The sequence below is a fragment of the Callospermophilus lateralis genome, unplaced genomic scaffold (assembly GCF_048772815.1).
Source record: "Callospermophilus lateralis isolate mCalLat2 unplaced genomic scaffold, mCalLat2.hap1 Scaffold_378, whole genome shotgun sequence".
Taxonomy (NCBI): Eukaryota; Metazoa; Chordata; class Mammalia; order Rodentia; family Sciuridae; genus Callospermophilus; species Callospermophilus lateralis.
Window position 1 is genome coordinate 340,307 of NW_027514223.1, and position 22,931 is coordinate 363,237.

The 22,931-nt window shown below is 32.6% G+C and overlaps 1 protein-coding gene across 1 annotated transcript in view; it reads left to right on the forward strand.

Annotated features, from left to right (window-relative positions):
• LOC143637758 (transcription factor 12-like) overlaps positions 1–2,401 on the forward strand; it is an 81,912-nt gene extending 79,511 nt beyond the window's left edge. Inside the window, exon 5 of the mRNA XM_077108286.1 lies at positions 2,384–2,401. Within this exon, the coding sequence (XP_076964401.1) occupies positions 2,384–2,401 (18 nt within the window). The remainder of the gene's footprint in view (positions 1–2,383) is intronic.
• The last annotated feature ends 20,530 nt before the right edge of the window (positions 2,402–22,931 follow it).

The window sequence follows — 22,931 nt, forward strand, 5'->3', positions numbered from 1 at the left end:
CACTGAATATTATGCTAGTGTATTTTAATCTTTTTACCTTAGTAGCTCCCAAGTCAAAGAACTGGCCTAAATATTCTGCCATATTCTGAAGGAGTGGGAGAGGAGAAAGGTGAAAAAAAGAAGAGGATCTGCTGCTGGTGAAAGAGGATATGGGGAATGATATGATAGAAAAATTTTCCTAACAAGTATAGTGTATTGTGAGGTAAAATAAAATTTAAAGACTAAGCGTTAAAATTGACCCAGCTGATTGATGGAGAATCAATGTCTATTTCTGGTATTCCTAATTCTTCCCTTTTTGGCTCTGACCAAGTTATTTCTGTTTAGCCGAATGCCCCACCCCATGCCTATCCATTGATAGAAATGTCATGGATACTAATTATTTCACTACAATTCTGGACTTATGCCTGTTAGCGAAGAAGGAGAAACTGCCAGTGACATGGTAATGAATTGGCTTTAAAATACTTCATTTAGCTGATGTATATGACTCAGCACAAAAGGATTTTAAATAAGTAGATATATTTTGAGGCCTTTCATTTTAATACTTGCTGTGACTTCTGCTACCTTCAGCAATGAAAGGATGCCAGGGTTCAGCTTATTTAGACAGCACCAGCCACGTTCGCTTCACAGAACATTTATCAGGAACACACATGGACGGCAACCTGATAGACCAGATCAGGTAGAAAATGAAAATGTGAGGTTAGAAAGACTTTGGAGTTGATCCAGTATTCTAAATTTTGTATATAAAGCCATGCATTGGGAACTTGGGATGAAGAAAACTATATTCTTACTTTAGTTTTTATTTTTTGTTTTCAGATTCTGTGGAAACTAAAATTAAGTGTGTAAGGTTATCTGGATGAGATGAATGTTGTTTGTCTTGCAGTTCCTGGACATTTCTGCCACATGTGGCTAAAGGGAACTTTAATTTTGCTTAGTGCTCCTTCCTTTCTTAGCAGTTATTCAATATCTTTTCATCATGTGCAAGAGCTTTGCCAAGAGCCACTCCATAGTTTGTAGATAGAGAGTTAGATATGGGATAATAGAGCCTTGGCTTCCTTCATATGCTATCTATAAAACATACAGAGGTCATTCTGACCTCAGAAGGATTATACTGGCTGGAATTTTGGATTGACCAGTTGAGTAGTTCATTTACATTTGACAGCAGAGGCCATCAGAATTTCTAGGGCAGAAGGAATATGTTTTCATCTCCCATTGGAGCACAGTAGTATGAGAATCTCCCTTACAAATAAGGATATTAATAAGTGTCTGCTTTTAAGAAATTTTTGCTTCCCCAATTTTAAGATTCTGAGATTATTAAATGTATTCAGTTTTTGAAATATTAAAGGTAAAGAAATACATACATATTTTGGAATTCAGGAAATATGCTTAGAAAAAAAGTCATATTTACCTAAGGAGTTACACTTTAAAGCTTAAATTCTTCTAAGACAGCAATGGAAGAGCTATTATATGTAGAGAATAATGAATTACCAAAATAATGTCATTGGTATTTGAGGCGGGGGAGAGAGTACTTTGAGTTGTCAGAAAAGAGTTACTAGATAAGACAGTGGACATTTGGGTGAATAGAGGGGAAAGAAAGACAACTTTCTGAAAAGGTATAATAAGAGGGACTCAAGGACAAAGGCCTCCAGTGACTAACCTCAGTATAGAGTAAGTCAACTCATTCTGTCCATCAATGTTATGAGATTGGTAGCCTTTCTCTAAAAGAAATTGGCCTATCCTTCAGGGAGTAGGTAGCTAATTAAAAATAGATTTTATTCAGGGAATGAATGAATGAAGCATGGATGCAAAATAAAAGAATGACAAATTATAGGACAATGCAGAAAGGTTAATTACATAAATCCATTTGTGTTGAACTAAACTTAGATTAGGATGATAGGAGCCAGATTATAAAGGAATAGAAAGCAGAAAAATTTCACAAAGTAGGAAAATGAAAGTTGCCCCCCCCACACACACATACTAGGTGACTGGGAAAGATATAAAATTATTTAGGTTCACTACTCCCACAGAAAGAGGATACCTGAATTAAACTTCCATTTTTTTTTAAGACTGTGGCAAGTTAGTTATGGTTATTTAAACAAATATCAGATTATTTGATTTTGATAAATAAAATTTATTTACAAGTGGGAAAATCTAATCATATGAATAAAAATTGCTTTTATTGTCCCTTATTTGTCAGTATTCATGGGTAATTAAGCTTAGGATACCTTTAATATAGCATAGGTATTTTCTCCAGATTGTTTATTTGCTAATGTTTTATTTTTGAAGGGGAATAAGGTATAGTTTTTGTAGCTACTAGGAGTTCAAATGGAATAATTAGAAACGACACACAAATTTTGAAATAGTATTTTATGCCTCTTGATCTCAGGTACAAAACACGAGATGAAGCAGTTAAATAGCAAAGCAAGTCAGAAGGGACAGAGACTTAAAGTAAGTGTTTTCTATATATTGCATCTATGTTCCCATTAATCTCTGTTTTGTTACGTAACTGCTCCTTCAGAATGTTCTGAATGTGAAGAAAACTATGGGTAATAAAAGGGTGTATTTTAAAGTTAGGTTTAAATAAACCCATGAGAGTACGTATTTGTTACTCTTGGTGGTATTCAAAACAGCACCAACCTGTAAACTGTAATCTCTGTAATCTGTATGTTAGCATTTCCATCTCCTTGAATATTACCTTATCTATGTGTTGAGAACCTTCAAACTTTTCTCCTCTAGTTATCTTGAGATATGTTAATTGACTATACTTGTCTTATTATTCTACAGACCATTATTTTGGTACCAGTTGCCACAATCTCATGTTTAACACAGTTCTCTTTTGAGGCCAGGGCCTTCTATATGTCATTTTCTTCTCAACCTCTTTCCAACAAAGTATTAAGACTTGTAGTTTCAACTAGTTTAAAATATGAGAGAATTATAAAATTCTGAGGTATCTTTCAGTATGTAGAAACCAAATAAAAAATGTTTTAAAAATTCTTGTCATTGGCAAGTACATGCATAGGGCTTTACCCCTCAAATTAAGCAAATTATACAAGTTTTGGGCAAATTTAATTAATTATACAGATCAATGTGCCAAGCAAAGCGATTAAAGGAAAATGGATAAATGACTGAATACATCTTATTCAAATGACTAAAAATTAAAGATAAAAGGATAGTTTTAAAGACTGCCAGTTGTAAAAAGACATGTTATATACAACAATAAAAATTAGACTATTCGTCAGAAATTATCCAAGCTAGAAACAATAGAATGAAATATTTAAAGTGCTGAAAGAAAAAAAAAACTTTGTCAGACCAGAATTTTATATTTCATGGAACTATATGAAGAAGAAATAAAGGCTTTCAGATGAAATTAAACAAAGATAATTCATTATCTCCAGATCTGACATTTCTTCAAAAAGAAGGAACCAGTGTCAAAAATCTGGATCCACACAAAGAAATGAAACATAAAAGAAAATTTCCCCTTATTTTAATTCTTCTAAAAGATCATTGGTTGTTTAAAAAAAAAATGTTTTGGGTTTACAATACATGTAATGGTGAAATATATAAAAAATAGAACAACAGATTGGAGGAAAGAATTGGGAGGATACAGTTATAAAGTTCTAATATTGCATCTACTGGGAAGGCTAAGGTAGGAGCCTAAAAGTTTAAGGCCTGTGTGGGCAACACAGTGAGATTCTTTCTAAAAAACAAACAAAAAACCCCTTGGCTGTTGTGATACAGGTATGCAATGCATACATAATTTAAAGGAAAGGGGAAAAACTGAAGGAAAAATCATTTAAGTTATTTCAAACTGTCTAAACAGTTAGTGGGAAAACTTTTATTCATCATTAGATGTGAGGCTGGTATATGCATACATCACTCATTAAGATAAGAAAATTTCTCTGTAATTCTGTTGAACTAAAATGGTTTGCTTTCTACTTAAAAATGCTAGTGTCACCACAGGTGGTGGTAAGTGCCTTTAATCCCGGGAACTCTGCAGGCTGAGGCAAGAAGATCAAGTTTGAGGCCAGCGTGGGCAACTTAGCAAGTCACACCTCAAGTTTTTAAAAAATAAAAATAAAAAGGGCTGTTGTTTACTGGTACAGTACCCCTGGATTTTCCCCAGTGCTGTAAAAATAAAACAAAACTAATATTATATAACTTAAAAATACGAGGGTCCAATTGCATCAAATATTTTTTGCTCTCCTTAAGATAATTATACTTTCTTTAATTTGAATATAATGATTTACATTTATATATGCTGAATTTCAAATCAGCCTTGGATATCTGAGATAAATCCTACTTATATTTTAAGAATGTATTCTGAGAAGTCAAAAGTCTAATGTTTTCTCTAATATGCAGAAGTTATGGGAAAACAAGAGAATTTAGAAAAGGGGGGACACCAGAAAATGGAAGGGATATCATTGTAATAGAGAAGAGACATTTAGGGGAAGTGTAGAGAGATGGGAAAGGGGAAGAACAGAAGAATGAGGTTGACCAAATTATGCTGAATGCATGTTTATTTTTCTGCTTAATGAACTCAAGAGCAATTTCATTTGGAATTGAATATATCTAGATATTATTTGATGGTACCTTTTGCTCTTCTGTGAATTCAGAATTGTTGTGTTGAGCTTGGGCCTCTTTTTTTAGATGTCTTGCTAATCTGTAAAAAGAAAACTTTTTTTTTAGAACTGAAAGCAAACTATCTCAACTGCAACAAAGTAAAACAAATTAACTCTCTTAAAAACAATAAAGTGCATAATACTTTGCTATGTTTTTGAAATAATTCCACATTTTCAAGGCAAATCTACATTACCCTGAGATTCAAACTTTTTACAAAAAAAAAGTTTGTACAAAATAGTGATGAAATAAGATACTTTTTATACCATTTCACTGGGACAAATTTCAGAATCTTAGAGCTGCAAAGAATCTCAAAAAGCACATAATTCAACTTTCTTTACTATGCACTAATTTCTTCTATAAACAACCAACAAATAGTTGTCCAGATTCTACTTTAACACTTCCAGTGAGCACCAATAATAGTATCAACCATAGATACATTATCATTCTATCATAATTAACTTCCCAATAAGATTTGCCCAAATCCAAATTACAGCCACGACAATAACTCCATCAAAATATGCTTTTGAAACATTTTTTAATGGAAAATAAAGAAAAGCTGTCTACCAATCAAAAACAGAAAATACTGCTTGCCCAGTTATCATCATATCTAAAAATGGCAGGTAGGCCTTGAGTGAGTTTTCCAGGATGAATTTATGATGCTAGTCCAAGCTCAATGGTGAAGATCCAAAGCTATTTCTGAGACAGCAAAAGGCAAAGACTTACTCTTATGAAGAAAGAGAGGGGAAAAAAAGACCAATTTTAGACACAGTATTTGATTAGACATGTTTCTAAACAAGTTATAAAAATGGTCAATAAACACATGAAAAGATATTTAGTATCATTAGACATCAGGGAAATGCATATCAGAATCATAAAATAATTACTTAGCACCCATGCAGATGGATATAATTTAAAGAGATGAAGAAAATAATAGGCGTAGGGAGAGTACGGAAAAAAACTGGAACCCCCATGCATTGCTAATAGGAATGTAAATTGGTGCCAGCCATTGTGGAAAAGTTTAATATAGTTAAATACAGAGGAACTGTATGCTCCATCAAACTCCTAGATGGATATATCCAAAAGAACTAAAAATAAATGTTCACACAAAGCACATGTACACAAATGTTTACAGCAGCATTATTTGTAATAATCAATAAGTCATAAAACCAAAATGTCCATCAACAAAACGTGGTACATATATTCAGTAGAATATTATTCAGTCATAAAGAGGAATGAAACTCAGATAATATGCTAGCTACAGTTATGAATGAACTTCAAAAGATTATGCTATATAAAAAGAAGTCAGATGTAAATGGTCATGTTATATGATTCTATTTACATGAAATGTCCAGGAAAGGTAAATTCATAGAGAAAGAAAGCAGATGAGTGGTTTCCAGGATATGGAGAAATTTAGAATGACTGATAACAGGTATGAAGTTTCTTCTTGGAGTGGGAGAAATTTTTAGGAATTAAAATAGTGATGGTTATAACACATTGTGAATACATTAAATACCACTTCACTGTACACGTTAAAATAGTGAGTTTTATGGTATGTGCTAAAAAATGCAAAAAAAAAAAAAGCTAGCAAAAGATTTTGAAAATAAGATTGCTATTCTGGTTGAGGTCTGGGAGTAGGAATGACAGCAAGTGCTAGGTAGAAAAGGCAATTAAAGAAGAAGTTCATCACAGTTCCAAAAAAACAAGTACTAGATAAGAGTTCTATTCTATGCAATCATATCCTTAAAGATCAAGTAGTATTCTCAATGGCCTCTATCCTCTTTATGAAAAGTCTGCATCCTTTATCATTAAGCAAGAGATTCTTACAAGAAATCTTAACATTTGCTAAGATAGCTCCACCATGTTACTCAGTAAATTTTCATCCATTTACTTACTTGCTTCCAAAGCTGGAAACCACACAATATATTTTCCTAAAATGTCATTCATTGACTCATAGTCTCACATTTTTATGAATTCTTATGCAGGAGAAGGTACAAATAAATATGGCCCATTGTCCTTTTTCTGTATTTGCTTTCTTTTTTTTAACTCTTGCTGACCTATGTGGACTCTTACAGGAATTCATGGTCTATACACCCTTAGCAATGTCAACTATATATCCCTGAGTTCAGGGAAGTTATAGTGTAATAGTTTCTTTATTTGAATATTTCTACATATAATTTGCTAAGAGTGGCTATCAACCTAAGCAGGATTCTTTTTTTTTCTTTTAATAGTTTTTGTTTTGTTATTTTTTTAGTTGTAGTTGGAACCAATACCTTTTGTTTTATGTATTTATTTTATGTGGTGCTGAGGATGGAACCCAGTGCCTTGCATGTGCTAGGCAGGCACTCTACCAATAAGCCCAAGCTCCAGCCCCAGCCCCTAAGCAGGATTCTTGTCAGGAAAAAAAAAGTATAGCTTTCAACTCCGGTTTAAATACTAATAATCAGGGCTGGAGTTGTGGCTCAGTGGTAGAGTGCTCGCCTAGCATGCACAAGGCACTGGGTTCGATCCTCAGCACCACATAAATGTAAAATAAAGATATTGTGTTCATCTAAAACTTAAGAATAAATATTTTAAAATAAATAAATAAATACTAATAATCAGAATAAAGGAGACTAAATTAAAATAATCCTGTTTTCAAAAATTAGGCAACAGATTGGGAGGAAATATTGTAAAAATAAAGAACTTTTATCTGTAGTACATAAAGAACACCTACAACTCAATAGGTAAGAGATGATTCAATTTAAAAATAGGTAAAAGATTTGAACAGACATTTCACAAACAAGATTTACAGAGGGAAAAATAAGCATATGAAAAGACATTCAACATTATTAGTCATTAGAAAAATGTAAATTAAACCTATAGTTAAGTATAGTGATAATGGCTACAATCAAAAAGACAATAATAAATGCTGCTATACAGAGAAACAGAAAACCCCTTCATACTGCTGGTGGAGATATAAAATGGTACACCCAATTTGGAAAATTTGACAGCTACTGTAAAAAGTTACCTACTTAACATATGACACAGCAATTCTACTTATAGGTATCTATTCAAGAGAAATGAAGAATATGTCCACATAAAATATCACACATGATTGTTCAGTGCAGTTTTATTAATAATAGCCAAAATTCAAATGTCAACCAACTAATGAGTGAATAGGCACATAAAACATGAGACAGCCATACAATGTAATACTGTAAATTCACCAATAAAAAGGAATAAAATCATAATACATGCTATGACATGGAAATATTCTAACTGAAAGAAACTATATGCACAAGATCACTTATTAGATGCTTCAAATCATATGAAATGTCTAGAAAAAACAAATCTATAGAGAGAAAATATAGATAGTGGGAGTGGTTGCAAATGGGCACAAGGAATCTTTTGAATGTGATGAAAATGTTCTAAAATTTGATTGTGGTGATGACTGCATGACTTTTACTTTTAAAAATCAACAAATTATACATGTAAAACTAATGAACTTCATGGTATATAAAGCATACCTGAGTTGTTTAAAGAAAAAAACTTTTTAAAGCCTCAGCAAAACGCTCCCCCAACCTTCAAAATCTAAATCCACAAAAGATTGTATCATTTTAAGACAAAGTGAGACCTGATTTTGTCTACTGTGAGAAAATCTACATGTTCTGGATTTTAGATGAGCAAATATAAGAGTCAACATTCTACTGGTAAAGGTGGGAAATCTATCAAACATTCTTCTCTAGAGACTCCTCTCACAAGTAAAAGAGTATTATTCTCAAGGGGGAGTTTTAAATATACTTTAAATACATAAACCAGTGACTGATGGAAATTTCACATGATTCCAGACACAGAAATTAGAGCTTTTCAACCTACAGCAAAGGATAGTTTTTCCTCTCAATTTGTCCCAAGCTAATATTTTTGTAAAACACAAAAATATGGTCAAGATGTCAAGTTGCTTTAAAGTTCCTAAATGTTTACTCTTTATTTCTTTCTTTATTTTGATGCAGACCAGCAGGTTTGTGGTCCGGCCCCAATGCATGGACCACACTGTAAGCAGCAGAGACAAAGCTTTCTAATGATGATGAAAACCAGGTATTAAATTCTAATTTTAGATGACTAAAACCAGGTATTAAACCAGGTCTTTAAATTCATCTACTCATTTAACAGATATTTATTGAGCATCCATGTGTTAGAAAAATATCTCAGGAGTAATTCTGTGGAACCTCTTATTCTGGACAAGCTTCTATTCCACTACACACAAGTTAAGAGTCATGTATGCCCAGGTAGCTGAAAGAGGTAGCCTGATGAATGGAGATATTGTTTTTAACTGGCCATGTGTATTCTGAATAACAATTTTAATTTGACATTATTTCTTTAAATCTTCTAATAGTATTTTGGCATCAGCTCATTAATGCTACAGTGTACTCCTGAATCCATACATTCAATAGAATGTGATAATTATATAATATATAAATTAAGAATTATGTCTTAGTAGTACTCTGGAACACTAAGTTTACAGAAGAGAACAAAACAGATACTGCCCCCAACCCTCAAAGAATTTATAGTCCCTTGGGTAAACAATAAGCAAAACAAATACATAAAATATATTTTAGATGAAGTTTAGATTGTAATAAGTCCTGTAGGAAAAGATTAAGCAGGAGGGAGGGAGGAATGGTAGGAAAGGGAAGGGTCAGTGGAAAGAAACAGACTAAATCAGAAGAAAGGGGGAAAAAAAAGCAGCAGTGGGGAGAGGTGCCAGAGGGGATGTGCCAGAGGATGGAGTGGGGATGGACAGGAGGCTTTGCACTTTTAGAAAGGGTGGCCAGAAAGGACCTTGCTGAAAGAACAATATTTGAACATAGACCTGAAGAGGAAAAGCCCTAAGGCAGAAGTGTGCTTCAGGAAACAGGAAAAGTATGGGAACATTCACTTTTGTTTTTCACTGACTGAAGTACCTTATTGGTCTAAAATGTTCCTGTAAACTCAGTGCTTTGGGGTCAGATACCAAATTTTATTCATCTTTCTCCTCCCAATCCTCACTGTTCAATGATGAAATTGTTTAAGTTATAGTATTCTCACATTATGGCAGTAAAAACATTCTCTTCCCACCCCTAAATCATGTTGACTATAAAGACATCACTGCCTACTTAATTAGGAGTCACATTTATCCTGGACTTTTCCTCCTTCACTCTAGATATCCAGTGACTAAATCCTGTCAATGATCATTCACATCATCATTGCAGTCCTCATTTGTCTCTTTTGCTGTAGCCTTTCTATCCAAATAGTTCTTTCAAATGCAAAATATAATTTGCCTTTATTTCTGAATATATTCAAAAATTTAAACAAACACATTTTACACGTGGCCTGTATGTCTACAAAACTGAAGTCAATCATGACATATTTCTATTGAAATTTTCAATAGAAAATTTTATAAATGGAAGACTACTCCAAATCCTGGAGTTCAAAGGACAGGGCTGAGATCCAACAATAGCTTTGTATGTGCCTATTACCTTCATTCAGAAGTTTCTAGAAATTCCAACTAAACAGCTTGCATATTCGATTTTCCTTTGTAATTTCAATTAGACATGGTATTCTTCACTTTCCATTGGGAGGTCTGCTGCTCAGTGCCCACAGCTGCTAAGTCCCACAGTATCACAAGTAAGAGGCAGCTTTACATTTCAGGCTATGCAATTTTCATTATCATATAGGATAAGTATACATAGATGCTAACTGGTTAGCATATTGAAGGGTATGTTCACCAATGAAAGAAATCCTGAAATTTGTCCAATTCACTTACAGAATAACTCTATCAATGCTTTATCAAACAAGCACCTTAAGCATTTATATATTAAAGAATACCAGATTTGGAGTGAAAAAAAACTTCCAGACTTCAGTGATATCATTTTGCGATTGTGAGTAATCTGTTAGCTTGAATTTCAGTTTCATTATTTTGTAAAATGAAAAATAATTATATTCACTGGACAGTTGTAAAAGCAAATGAAATAAAGTGGAAGTGAAAAATAAATGCCAAAAGTTGTTAGGCACAACCAGATAGCCCAGAGCATAGTTGTTTCCAGGTACTTTTTGAAACTACAGGCAATTCAAAGTCAGAAAGATGGGGTAGAAAACATATACACATCGAAATTATGTGGTGGTCAGATAAAAACAACTATTGTTCAGGAGAACAGAAGTTTGGATTTTCCAAGTACCAATTTTGTATTCTTTCCAAAAGGTGTGTGTGGGGCGGGTGGTGGTGGTGAATTTTACTCGTGCATGATTTCATATTCCATGAAACCTCAAACAATAATTTGTTTTAAACCAATAAGCAAGTAATGGCAAGTTTGGAAACAATAGCATTTTAGTAGGCAGTTCTTAAGTTCAGTAATATGTTCAAGAAATTAAACAAGGTTTTTATACATACATAAATCTTGTCTTTTCATTTTAAAACCATCTTTATGTCAGGGCGCGCGCTACCGCTTGAGCCACATCCCCAGCCCAAGGTTTTATTTATTAATACCTGGGATTAAATACAAGGACTTTTTATCCATGGGGCCTTTTTTTGTATTTTCTTTAGAGAGAAGACCTCACTGAAATGCTTAGGGCCTTGTTAAGTTCTTGAAGCTGTCTTTCTACTTATAATCCTTCTGCAAGTCACTGTGATTATTAGCTCCACTTAGGTATTCAGAAATGAAATATCACTGAAAGCCAAATACACTGATATTTTAATGTGACTACTGTGAGATGTTTTCAGCAGACAGACCTAAAAATATATCTTTTCATCTTATTTTATTCATATATAACCCTTGAAATCTTTATTATTTTATGCCAGGATTGACCCATTTTGGATCCATGTTAGTGGGCTAAAATCAGTTTTTCATGATTGGTAGCCTCCAAGATGCAAGTCTTTTGCTTTGGAAAACAATAGCTACATATAAAAAAAGTTTTCCTTCAGAGGGGGATTGTTTACATTGTCTGAGAATGGAAGAAGTAATTTTTTTTTTCTTTGAGAACATTCTTTCTAACTCGGGCAATAGAGGTATTTTCAGACTTGAGATGGAACACCAAGATTACCAGTCTACTGAGAGATAAGCAAAAGCTGTCTCTCTCATATAACCTCATTTTGGAAGCCCCAGCTCCGAATCTGAGTTAAAGTGGAGACAGAGGAGTTTCTTCATAGGCCCTAAGAAGAACTTTGAAATCTGACCTTACTCCCTCATAACCAGCAAATAGGTATGCTTTGAATTGTTACATATCTGAATTTTTAAAATATTTATTTTGTTGCAGTTGGACACAATATTTATTTTTGTGTGGTGCTGAGGATTAAACCGAGCTCTTTGCACATGCTAGGCAAGCACTGCCACTTAGCAACAAATTTTATAGAATTACTTTTGAAATTTTATAGAATTACTTTTATCTTATATTATTAGTATAATTTATAATATTAAAATTAGTATTGTAAATGGAAAAAAAATTTCAATATAAATATCCACAAGGAATAAGAATTTATGCACAAGAAAAAAGAATTAAATACTGACAATTCTAGCTTTAAACTACTTTGTAGTACTTAACATATTTTCTCTCTTCTTACAGCAGTTCATAAACTCAGGGACACACATACTAAAAATCCTAGCTAACATATTATCAGCAGTAGTAGTCATCTCAAATAAAATGTGTAGTTTGTGTTTACAAAAATTAATAAAACTTTGTTCATTGAAATGTTTACAGTTTTATTACATGTAATGACTAAATTATGCTTTTCACTACCACATAGATATTATACTAAATTTGAACAATCTCAATGCCTTTTGAAACTATCATTACAAAAGGAGAGGAAAATCAATCAAAACTGAGAAAAAGACCAGAAGAGTAGATGAAATGTATTGAAGGGAAAGGAGAGACAGGAAAAGAGAATAACACTTGAATGAATCTGCCCAAATTTTATATATGTTAATATACCACAATGAATCAAAACATCAAGTGTATTCACCATGCAATAAATTTCAAATAAAATTACTCCATATATATTGGGACAGTGCATGAAATACTGCATACATGGAATATATTAAGAGCATCTGAATGGCAGGCCACTCCCCTCATGCAGGGCGTGTGAGTGGCAGATGTTTTACTCCATAGGCACATCCCTGGGCGTGAGGCCATGTGTTTCAGACACTACAGTTTCTTTATTGTCTACTTCTTAATTAGTCACAGCAAGGACAATTAGCCAGAAATTGTATTGGTGGCTGCCTATAATCTGCTTGGCTACTGCCTGATTACATATACATCATATCTGTGCAGTAAAATCAGACCTACTTCTAGATTGGTCTCTGGAGTACTTGATTATTGACTCTGCAGCCACACTCTGTTCCATGGACCACCTCACTGGAGAAGATAGCCCACGCAGCTGGCACATGAGCAGGGAACTGGTAAGCTTATAAGACAGGGTGTGGTCCCTCAGAGATTGGTGAGGAAGGGGAAATGGGAAACCTACCAAGTTCCACCAAAGACTCACAGCTACAAGTGTTTATACTCTCATAGATACCAGAGGTATGTTCCTGAATAATAGAGAAATCCAAAAGTTCTGGGATTTAATAACCCGTGCATGAATGCTGCTGATATTTTTGATCCTATGTTATAGGACAAAATATTGGTGAATGGAAGCTGTAGTGAGACAGGGGTATACTTTACCAATGTATATTTTTTGTATTGTGACCTTAGAGTTTTAGATAATACTACCTATAGCCATAGACTATTGACAAAAAACAGTAGATTAAAGAAATGGGAAGATGGAGGGAGGAGGAAAGTGCTGGGGAATAATATTTGTCAAATTATATTGTTATACTGTGGGCATATAAGAATATATAACAACAAATTCCACCATTATATACAACTATATGTACCAAACAACAACAGCAAAAATAGAAAAAAAAAAGGACTCTATTGCAATAAAGAGTTATTGTCTGGTTTGATCAGTTTTATAGTTGAGGAATACAAACACAAGAGGGGGGAAGTGGATATCTGGGAACTTATTTACAGTTCAAAATAAATTTTTAAAAACTGCATTTTTACAGGGATATTAACAAAACGTTATATGAGGAAGGCATGGTGGTTCCTGCCTGTAATCTAGCTGTTTGAGAGGTTTGGACAGGAGGATGGTGAGTTCAAAGTCAGTCACAGCAAAAGTGAAGTGCTAAGCAACTCAGTGAGACCCTCTGTCTAAACAAAATACAAAGCAGGGATGCAGATGTGGCTCAGTCGTTGAGTGCTCCTGAGTTCAATCTCCTGTACCAACTTATAGAACCTATAAGTTCTAGGTTCTCCTATGATGAGGCAGTATCTTCAATGTGGACTTGGAACTCATGTTGTGAACCATGCAGCTTATGTGACATGATTTTAGATTTCCTGGATATTTCTCCTATTAAGCAGGGACATACACATCTCTGAGTCCTACTATTGTATGCAGTGATATGTAGTGATTAGCTGGCATATGACAAAGGTATCAACGCATTGTTTACTATCACTTGTTCATTACCATAGTAGAGCAGAGTATAGTAATTAGGACATTTGTACTAGAAATGGATTATCGTGGATCTGATTCTATTTCTGTCATTTAGTACTGTAAAACCTTGAGTGAATTATATTACCTGCCTGGATCTCAAATGTTTTGTTCATAAAATTATGATCATAATTCTACCACTTAATAAGGATAAATGGAGAAAATGAGAATTAAATTAGTTACCAAAAAAATGTCTGGCTTATAAACAGTTAATAAGTATTAGCTGCTATAATAAACATCACTACAAGCAATACAAAAGGAAAAGGAAAAAAGAAGGAAGGCGTATATACAGACAACAAGTAAACACAGGAATAGATGCTTTACATTATATGTCATTGAATGTGAAGCTGCACAGTTCAAACCATGAGGACCAAGGCCACATTGAAGATCCTACTACATCATGGGGAACCTAGGACTCAGATAATGCTTTTTCTTTGTACAGGAGATTGAACTCAGGAGCCCTTCATCACCAGGCCATATCCTCATCTGTGTTTTGTATTTTGTTTAGAGACATGGTCTCACTGAGTTGCTTAGCACCTCACTTTTTCTGGGACTGGCTTTGAACTTGCTATCCTCTTGTCTCACCATCTTGAGCAGCTGGATTACTAGATCTAGAAATTACATCTATAAGCATGGATAAATCCAAAAATCTGACAATATCAACTGCTTTTTGTAAGTGGAGGTTTAACAGAAACTTTCATTCATTGCTAGTAGGATAACAAAATTGTACAGCCACTTTGGAGGAGTTGGACTTTTTCTTACAAAACTAAATCAAGTCTTAACCACAATTGTAGCAAACCACATTTATGTTAACTATCTAATGGAGTTGAGATCTAATGCCTACATGAAAACCTGCATGCACATTTATATAAGGTCTTAAATTGTGGATACACCTAGGTGGTACTGCACTTGCCTGGTGTGCATGAGTTCCTGAGTTCCATTCAATGATTACACAAAAATAAAAGTATTCATACTTTATTTATTCATAGCTTCCCAGAACAGGAAGCAAACAAGATATCCTTCAGTAAGCACCCATCACAACTCTGTCTTTATTTCCCTGTATTTCCATGTGAGGTTTTGGTTATCGTTGTGTGAAAAATAGAAAGTCTACTGATCCATTTTCAAAATACAGTAGTTTAGTTTTAATTGTGAACTCAATGAAGATACACAAATATCACAAAAGAGGAAACAGAACAAAGGGTCACCAGCAGGTAACACCTGAGTGGAAGTGAGTGGAAATGGTCTTGCCTGACCAACACTGATCACCAGTGAAGACTTTCCATCCACAGCACAATAAGGGAGGGAGGACAACTAAGAAGACATTTATTTAAACAATTCAATAGAGACAGTTAAAGTTAGGCAATGTTCAGAAAGACTGTACATCCCACATACTCACTAATGAGGAAAAAGGGGAATGACCTTGTGAACTAGAGAATGAAATTCTGATTGTTTCTGCTCAGGGTGCACCTGTTTACCTACACACTGGATATTACAATATTATCAGTAAAAGCCTCATTTAATGGTATACATTTTGTCTCTTATGAGTACTTGAGCTTGTTTCTCACACTCTCCTACCAAAAACACTGTCAAAAATTTCAATCTCTTTATAGATAATGGAAAACAAAAGACCTTATAGGGGAAACCAGTATCATTCCTACTCAAAAAAAAATTATTCAACTTTAACTCAAACATGAGTGACAAGTTATCTTCCTGTATAATAGCCAGTACTTCCATAAAGACTTGGAACTTTTGTTCCAATGTAATTTTACTACATTCATACTGAACAGAAAATGATCTGAAATTGCTTTTTTAGAAAGTCCATACCAAAGTCAGGCACAGTGAAGCATGTCTGTAATTCTGGTGTCTTGAGAGGCTGAGACTGGAGAATCATGATATTAAAGCCAGTTAGCAAATTAGTCAAACATTCTGTCTATATTAAAACTGGATGACGATGTTACTTAGTGGTTAATACCTCTGGGTCCAATTGCTGAAACCCCCCTAAAATTCCACCATGTAGCTTATAAAATGATAATGCTGGGCTGGGGTTGTAGCGCAGTGGTAGAGTGTCATATCTTATGAATAAACACTCAAAATCACTCCAAAAAAACTGGACTGCATGAAATAACCACACAGAGACAGATAAATACCTTCTTCGGGGGGGGGGGGGGTCCTATGTTGACTCTTCAGACCTAAGGTTATCTGTGGAAATAAAGAAAGGAGCATGTAGTGAACCCTTTTATTGGGGAGAAATCTTTCTAATGAGGAAAGGGTAGGATTACCAAGGAACAGGTGAGTGTAACTCAAACTGTTATGTCTACACATGTAGACCTTACTTGCTATCTGAGCTGGGAGAACTCCCAAGTTACCAAGAGATGTAGTGACTAGTCAGAGCCTTGTGGTTCAGAAATGGAAAGTGTGGTCATTCAGAGCGGCTTCTCACTTACTCCCCCTTTCTTAATATAAATTCAAAAGTCAACTAAGCAATTATATATTTCAGTCACTGGATTCTTGATCCAAGGTCATCATGATCTACTATTGAAACAGAAAATGAATTAGTAGCAAACATATAATTTCAAGACCACAATCAACTTGGAAGATCCAGGTTATTATTATCACTCTGCCAAACATATATCAGAAGATTTTAAATATTTTCCCAATTTTATTGTGAAGGATGGTATTTGACTATAGTAAAAGGGACATTTTTATTTAGCATGCAATTTAATGCTTTCCACAAGCCATGAAGCACAGAGCTCATTCAGATTATTTATCACAGTGGCTTCAAGAGCATTAACTTAATTTCAATGCTTCCATCAGCACTATCTGACTATGAAGAATCTTGGAAGTAATTTGAATCAAATATTAAGAAAATTCGCTTTTTCTAATTTTTAAAACATAGCCACAAAAGCTGTGTTGTAGTGGCAAGGAATAGTACTTATAAATGGTCACTTCAAGGATTATGAGATCATATTCAGAGTTTGCCTACATCTTGTTTATTGGCATGCACCTCTTTCAAAGCCTGAACATTAATTTCAGCACATTATAGCTCTGAAATATTGGCTGGCAATAACTAGTAGTAAAATAAGAAAAGTTGTATTCTTACATGCTACAGGATATCCATTCTCCTTTCTCTTAATTCTCACAGGAATTTATTTGGTCTGTCAGTAATGTAAATGTTCTGATGGTAAAAGTCAAACAATAAAACATCTTTTTGGTGTCTTCTTGCTGAGGGTTAGGGTATTACCAATAAACCTCTGGCATCATGGCATCCTTGTACAGTCATCTTTTTCAATTCTACAAGACCAGTGTAAAATATACTCAGTATTTCTAGATACCTTATGTCAAACTGGCAAGACATTTGCAAAATCTATTCACTTAGGAATGGTGCCAATTTCTATTGTAGAATGATTCACACAACAATACATTGATGGATAATTTATGAAAATAATTGGTCTGTATAAGAAAGTTCTATTTCAATAATCTTTCTATTTGACAATTTTTTTTCAGATTCTTAGTCTTAATTTCTAAGAACCAGCATAATTGGCTATCTCAGATTTCTTATATGTTGTCTTTATCTCAAAAGATACTCCTAGACATCCTGTTTACCATAGGATCAATATATAAAAATAACTGATCATTATAGTCAGTACAATTAATCTAGTTATGTGAGTGAGCTTTTGAGTCAACTCTGCAATGCACATTAAAGGTGAACCTTAGAAATAAGTCCTTAGAACTTGTTCATAATTTTTACATTCCTGACCAGCCCATGAAGCTGCATATCTATAAACTCTGTATTTGGGAGACTCAATTTTCTGTGTCAGGTTTTTCAATAATTTTCATAATTACTGGGTCAAACTGTACCTTTTGAAATCTGATTAATTTACTGATTCATGTTCAGTACAGTAAGACTCTCCATATCACAATTAAGAATTTTTTTTTAATATTTGTAAAGTTTAGTATGTACTTATGGGGTTCTGTTTTCTCCCTTTTGCTCACTTAATAAAATTGAGTAAAGGCCTAGTGTCAGCACAGTATCATTAGTTTAAGTTGTAGATAATAGTACACATATTTGAATAATAAGAAATAAATTACTATCTGTAATTATCCTGGATTTTGACAAAAGTTATTTAAAGGGACCATGACAAATAGATATTTAGGTTTCACTAAATGTATAACTTGATTTTGACTTTAACAGAATTATCAAAAGTAAAGAATACAATAAATTGTATATAAAGTGTGTATTTTGAAATTAGCTCTAGATTAACTTAAATAATTATCTTAAAATGGAATGTTGATTGTAACACAGTTTTTAACTTAGAAGCAGTGGTCTTTATTAGGGGCATGAGGAATTATATAAACATCTATCCAAAATAGGAAGTACATATGTTAAATAATACTAGAGAAGATGTGTGTGTGTGTGTGTGTGTGTGTGTGTATGATATGTACATGTATATAAGATATATATATATATTTACTATTATATATAAATAATATATATTATTATAATAAATTAATACAATAATTTAAAAAATTATTTAGAAAAATGAATAATCTTTTGTCTAATAGTCCATAAAAACTGTCATTATTATTATGAAACATAGTAAATAGGGGGGTGTTAGTATCTAAAATATCAATGGGTAAAAATAAGGCAATAGTATTGTTTTAGACAGTAATTTAATTAGAATTTAATGGCATTAAATATAGCAATTACCTTGAGGGATCCTTGTTAAAGCAATTTTGGTTATAAATAAACAGTTATATAAGCATGTTATATAAGTATACTTAATATAGCAAAATTAGCTTCAATTATTGTGTATAATTTGTGGCCTTATCAATTTTAAAAATATCAAGTATTCAGCATATTATATCATACTATTAAGATTGAGAAAATATTCACCATGTTAGATTTCTTATTGAGATAAGCTATTGGCTGTTAAGCTGGTTTATTATTGTCTGTCTCTTTAATATTTTAGAGTAACCATTTTTAGACTTTTTTTTTCCAGTAAAAAACTTTTGGCAAGGTTTTGAAATAAGGCTCTGTTTTAATGTTCAGAGGTCTCTAAAAAGTTTTTTCTACCTTAGAAGAGGAGTAAAATTTTTAACTAGGAAATCTGTTTTCTTTGCATAAGACTAGCATTTTAATTCTTTTGTCTTTAAGTTTGCCTTGCTTTTTCTTTGTTTAGACTTCATTTAATTATAGTGTAATATTGAAATTTGACTAGAATTGTGTTAACCTGTGTAAATGTCTTGAAGTATCTAGGGCTAACTGGGTGGTAAATTCATTTTTTGAAAATGGGTGGCCACTTGTAAGTTAAAGGTGCTGTATTGTCTCTTTAGTTCTGTGAAAACAGTAATATTTTTCTAAAGGGTTAATAAATTATTTTTCTTAGGCATTTTCTTTTTCTATTTAATACCAATATTTCCCAGGGAACTGTCTGTTCACCAGACCATCTGACTTGTCCCTATTGTGTGTTACTGGAACATAGTTGAGATAAATGTTTTTTTAACTGTTTTTTTTTTAGATAACCATATATTTTAATGTTTAGCTAAGTAATATTTTAATGTTTAGCTAATGTTAGACGTCTGACATAAATTTTGAAAGATCCAATATATGAGTTTGCATTTTTGAAAGTCTCTTTTAATTTCTTTTGGTTTATGTTAAGTTTGAGAGGTTTCCTTCAATTTTAATTTCAAGTAGGCAATTTTCTAAGGCCATCTCTGTTAATAGTAGTTGAGGCTAGTTATGAAAATTAGACATCTTTTATTAATCACTATAATTTTTAGTATATAAAATAGTTAATTTATTTTGATATTATTTGTAATTTGACAATCTTAAACAAACCCTCGATCTCTTTTTGAAAGAAGGTTTCAAAATATCTTTATCTCTTAGAATATTATCCTTTGAAAAGGCGTCTCTTGTCTCCTAGAATATATGATTACGGTTACTCTCCAGTGTAGGAAGTAGTATATACATATTACCATACTTTTATGGATAATAGGTCTTGTTAGAGAACTTATATAATATTAATATATTTCCAACAAAGTTTGTAATTTTTATTGATTAAAACTAACATAGGACTTTAATTTGGAGAGCATCAGTCCTAATAAAATGTTCTCCCATATCTTACAATATCCAACAAACAGAGGTAATTTGCAAGAAACAGCAGTGACTTTGAATTAATCGAATTTATTCTTCAAGGAGAATTGTCAAAGTTGGATTTAAGTCAGTCATTTACTATATTTAGTGTTTAATCAAGAACATGAAATTATTTATTAAAATTAACCCCAGTTTTAGAAAGTAAAAATCATTAGGCAATAAAGACCTTTCTTAAATAAAATAAACTTAACATTTTAATTGGTCTTTGTCATATCAAAATATGGAAAAAATCTTAGCTAATACCATCATAATAAAATCAGGGAAATAACCTGAAATATCCTTGAATTAATCAGTTTATATTTTTATAATCAGTCCAGTTACATGCAAATCTATTTCTCAATTGTTTTAATTTTCCATATAATCTGTAGAAATAATGATATAGATTTTTCTAATTAGGAAAGTAATTTTATTATTAAAATTTAGAATATGAAGATCTTGTTTTAATCAAAGATGATATCTTTCTTCTTCTTAAGACCTCCAATGTTTTTCTCATCTCTGTGGAAGTATCTTATTATTCTTTTAGAATTCTTACTGGTCATACTCTGGAATGATTTCTCAAAATCTTAGAATCTAAACAAATTATAGTACACTGATTAAAACAAATAAAATATAGTTAAATTTTAATTAAAATATAGTTAAAGCCCTTAGACATTTTTGTAGGCATAAATATATTTTTTTCATCTTATAAAGTTTGTACAATAATTTGAGTATTAAAAATCACTTGATTATCTCTTAAAAGTAAGTTTATAGTAAAATATGTTTATCTTAAATATTTCTAGTTATAGAAAGACAACATTATATATATATATATATATAATATCAGATATATACATAGTATATATACATATCTGTATATTTATATATGTCTATATATGCATATATAAATATATTTATATATTTATATGTTCTCTATTGAGAAAAAATGATTAGATACATATATATTAACTGAATAATTAGGCATGTATGCAAATTATTTTGTGGATTAGCAACTATGGGTTTTCCAAATACCTAGAAAAATTTGCATTGAGAATAAGGGCATAATTTATAATTGTATTAACTTTTCTTAACCATGCATTTCTTGAGATATTTGAGTCCATTTTAATTTTACTTGGATTAGTTGTGCACTTTTTATATTTGTGAGGTCACATAATAAGATCTTTGTGTATACATTTACGTATTTCTTGTAATTATATAGTCAGTGATGAGAACAGAATTTTTTGCTCATCACAGGGCCATTGCTGTCTTTGTTTCTTGTGGTGAACAAATGCATTCTTTTAACCTCAAAAATTGAAAGTAAAATACAAAGAAGCATATGTTTGATACCTTTCATCAATATAAAATTATTAAGTAATACAAACATGGAGAGGAAAAATATCCTAAAGGAAGCTTTTGAGGAATAATAAAAAATCAAGTTATTTAGTCTTGAGTGCATGTCAGGCTTAGGGCTGCAATGTAGAAACCTGTGGAATTAGATTTTTGCCTAAAAAATCTTTTGTTCCCACTTACAGGTGGGAATTCATAAAAATGTAGGCTCTATGTAGTTTCAGTAGCAGGTCTGTGTAAATCTGAATGTACAGGTTAGTGACTATAGGCAAGGTCAGATGTCCTCATTGAGTGACAAGGGAAGGACCAATGGGAAGCCCCCAAAAATATGGAAGGAGGGATCAGGAAGATTAATTGGCTAGCCATGCTTCCTGCTGTTGCCCTGGGGATGGAAACAGCTTGGAGCTGGTTGTCTGTTGTCTGGGAAAAAGGCTCCATGTGCTGGTTTCATTCCATTTGATTTGTTTGTATTTATCTGCCAAGTGTGCAGTGGCTTGCTTTGTCTTTACTACCTGTGCTTGAAGTGTGTGTTCTCTTGATCTTTGTATTTTTGCTTGCAGCACATGGGCACTTTAAAAGTGAGTTTTAATGGCAGATGCCAGGGTTACTATCAGATTTAGGGCAGTTTTCATTTGGAATCTACACCAGGTTTTTTAATGGTTAAAAGCACTGCTGGTGTTGGGTCTAGTTACAGACCCCATAAGAAAAGCAGCTAAAGTCTTGTACACAGAGGCTGAGTTATAGCCATTCTTATAGGGTAGGACAAGAATGTGGTAAAAAAGTTTTAATATAAATTGTTAGAGCACGTTTATAAAATAGCAAAAAATAACTAAAAAAACAAAAATTTCCTCTCTAGAAGTAGAAAATATTTCTTATCAAGTCTCACCATAAATAATAATGACAATAATAAAAATATTATATTTTTCTTTTACATTCTCCAAGCATAAATTTCTAGCATATACACCCCACAAAAACTTTACCTATTTTTTAAGTATATATATTCACAAAAACAATCAAAAAAAAATCCGTAAAAGTGATTTTCTAATGGGAGAGGACTGAACTTAAAAACATATCCCATTAATAATCTTAAGAATTCTTTAAATTTATTTAGAGTCTCTAAAATTGCAATTTTTTATCTTTCAAAAGATAAAATATTCCCAGATATTTGAAAAAGTTTAACATTACAGATTTTTCATCTAATTCACTTACTTTCTTACAATTCTGTCCAAAATACTTTGAAATCTTAAGTGCACTTAACTTCTGAAGAGATTCCAAATTCAATAAATTTCTAAAATTTACCCT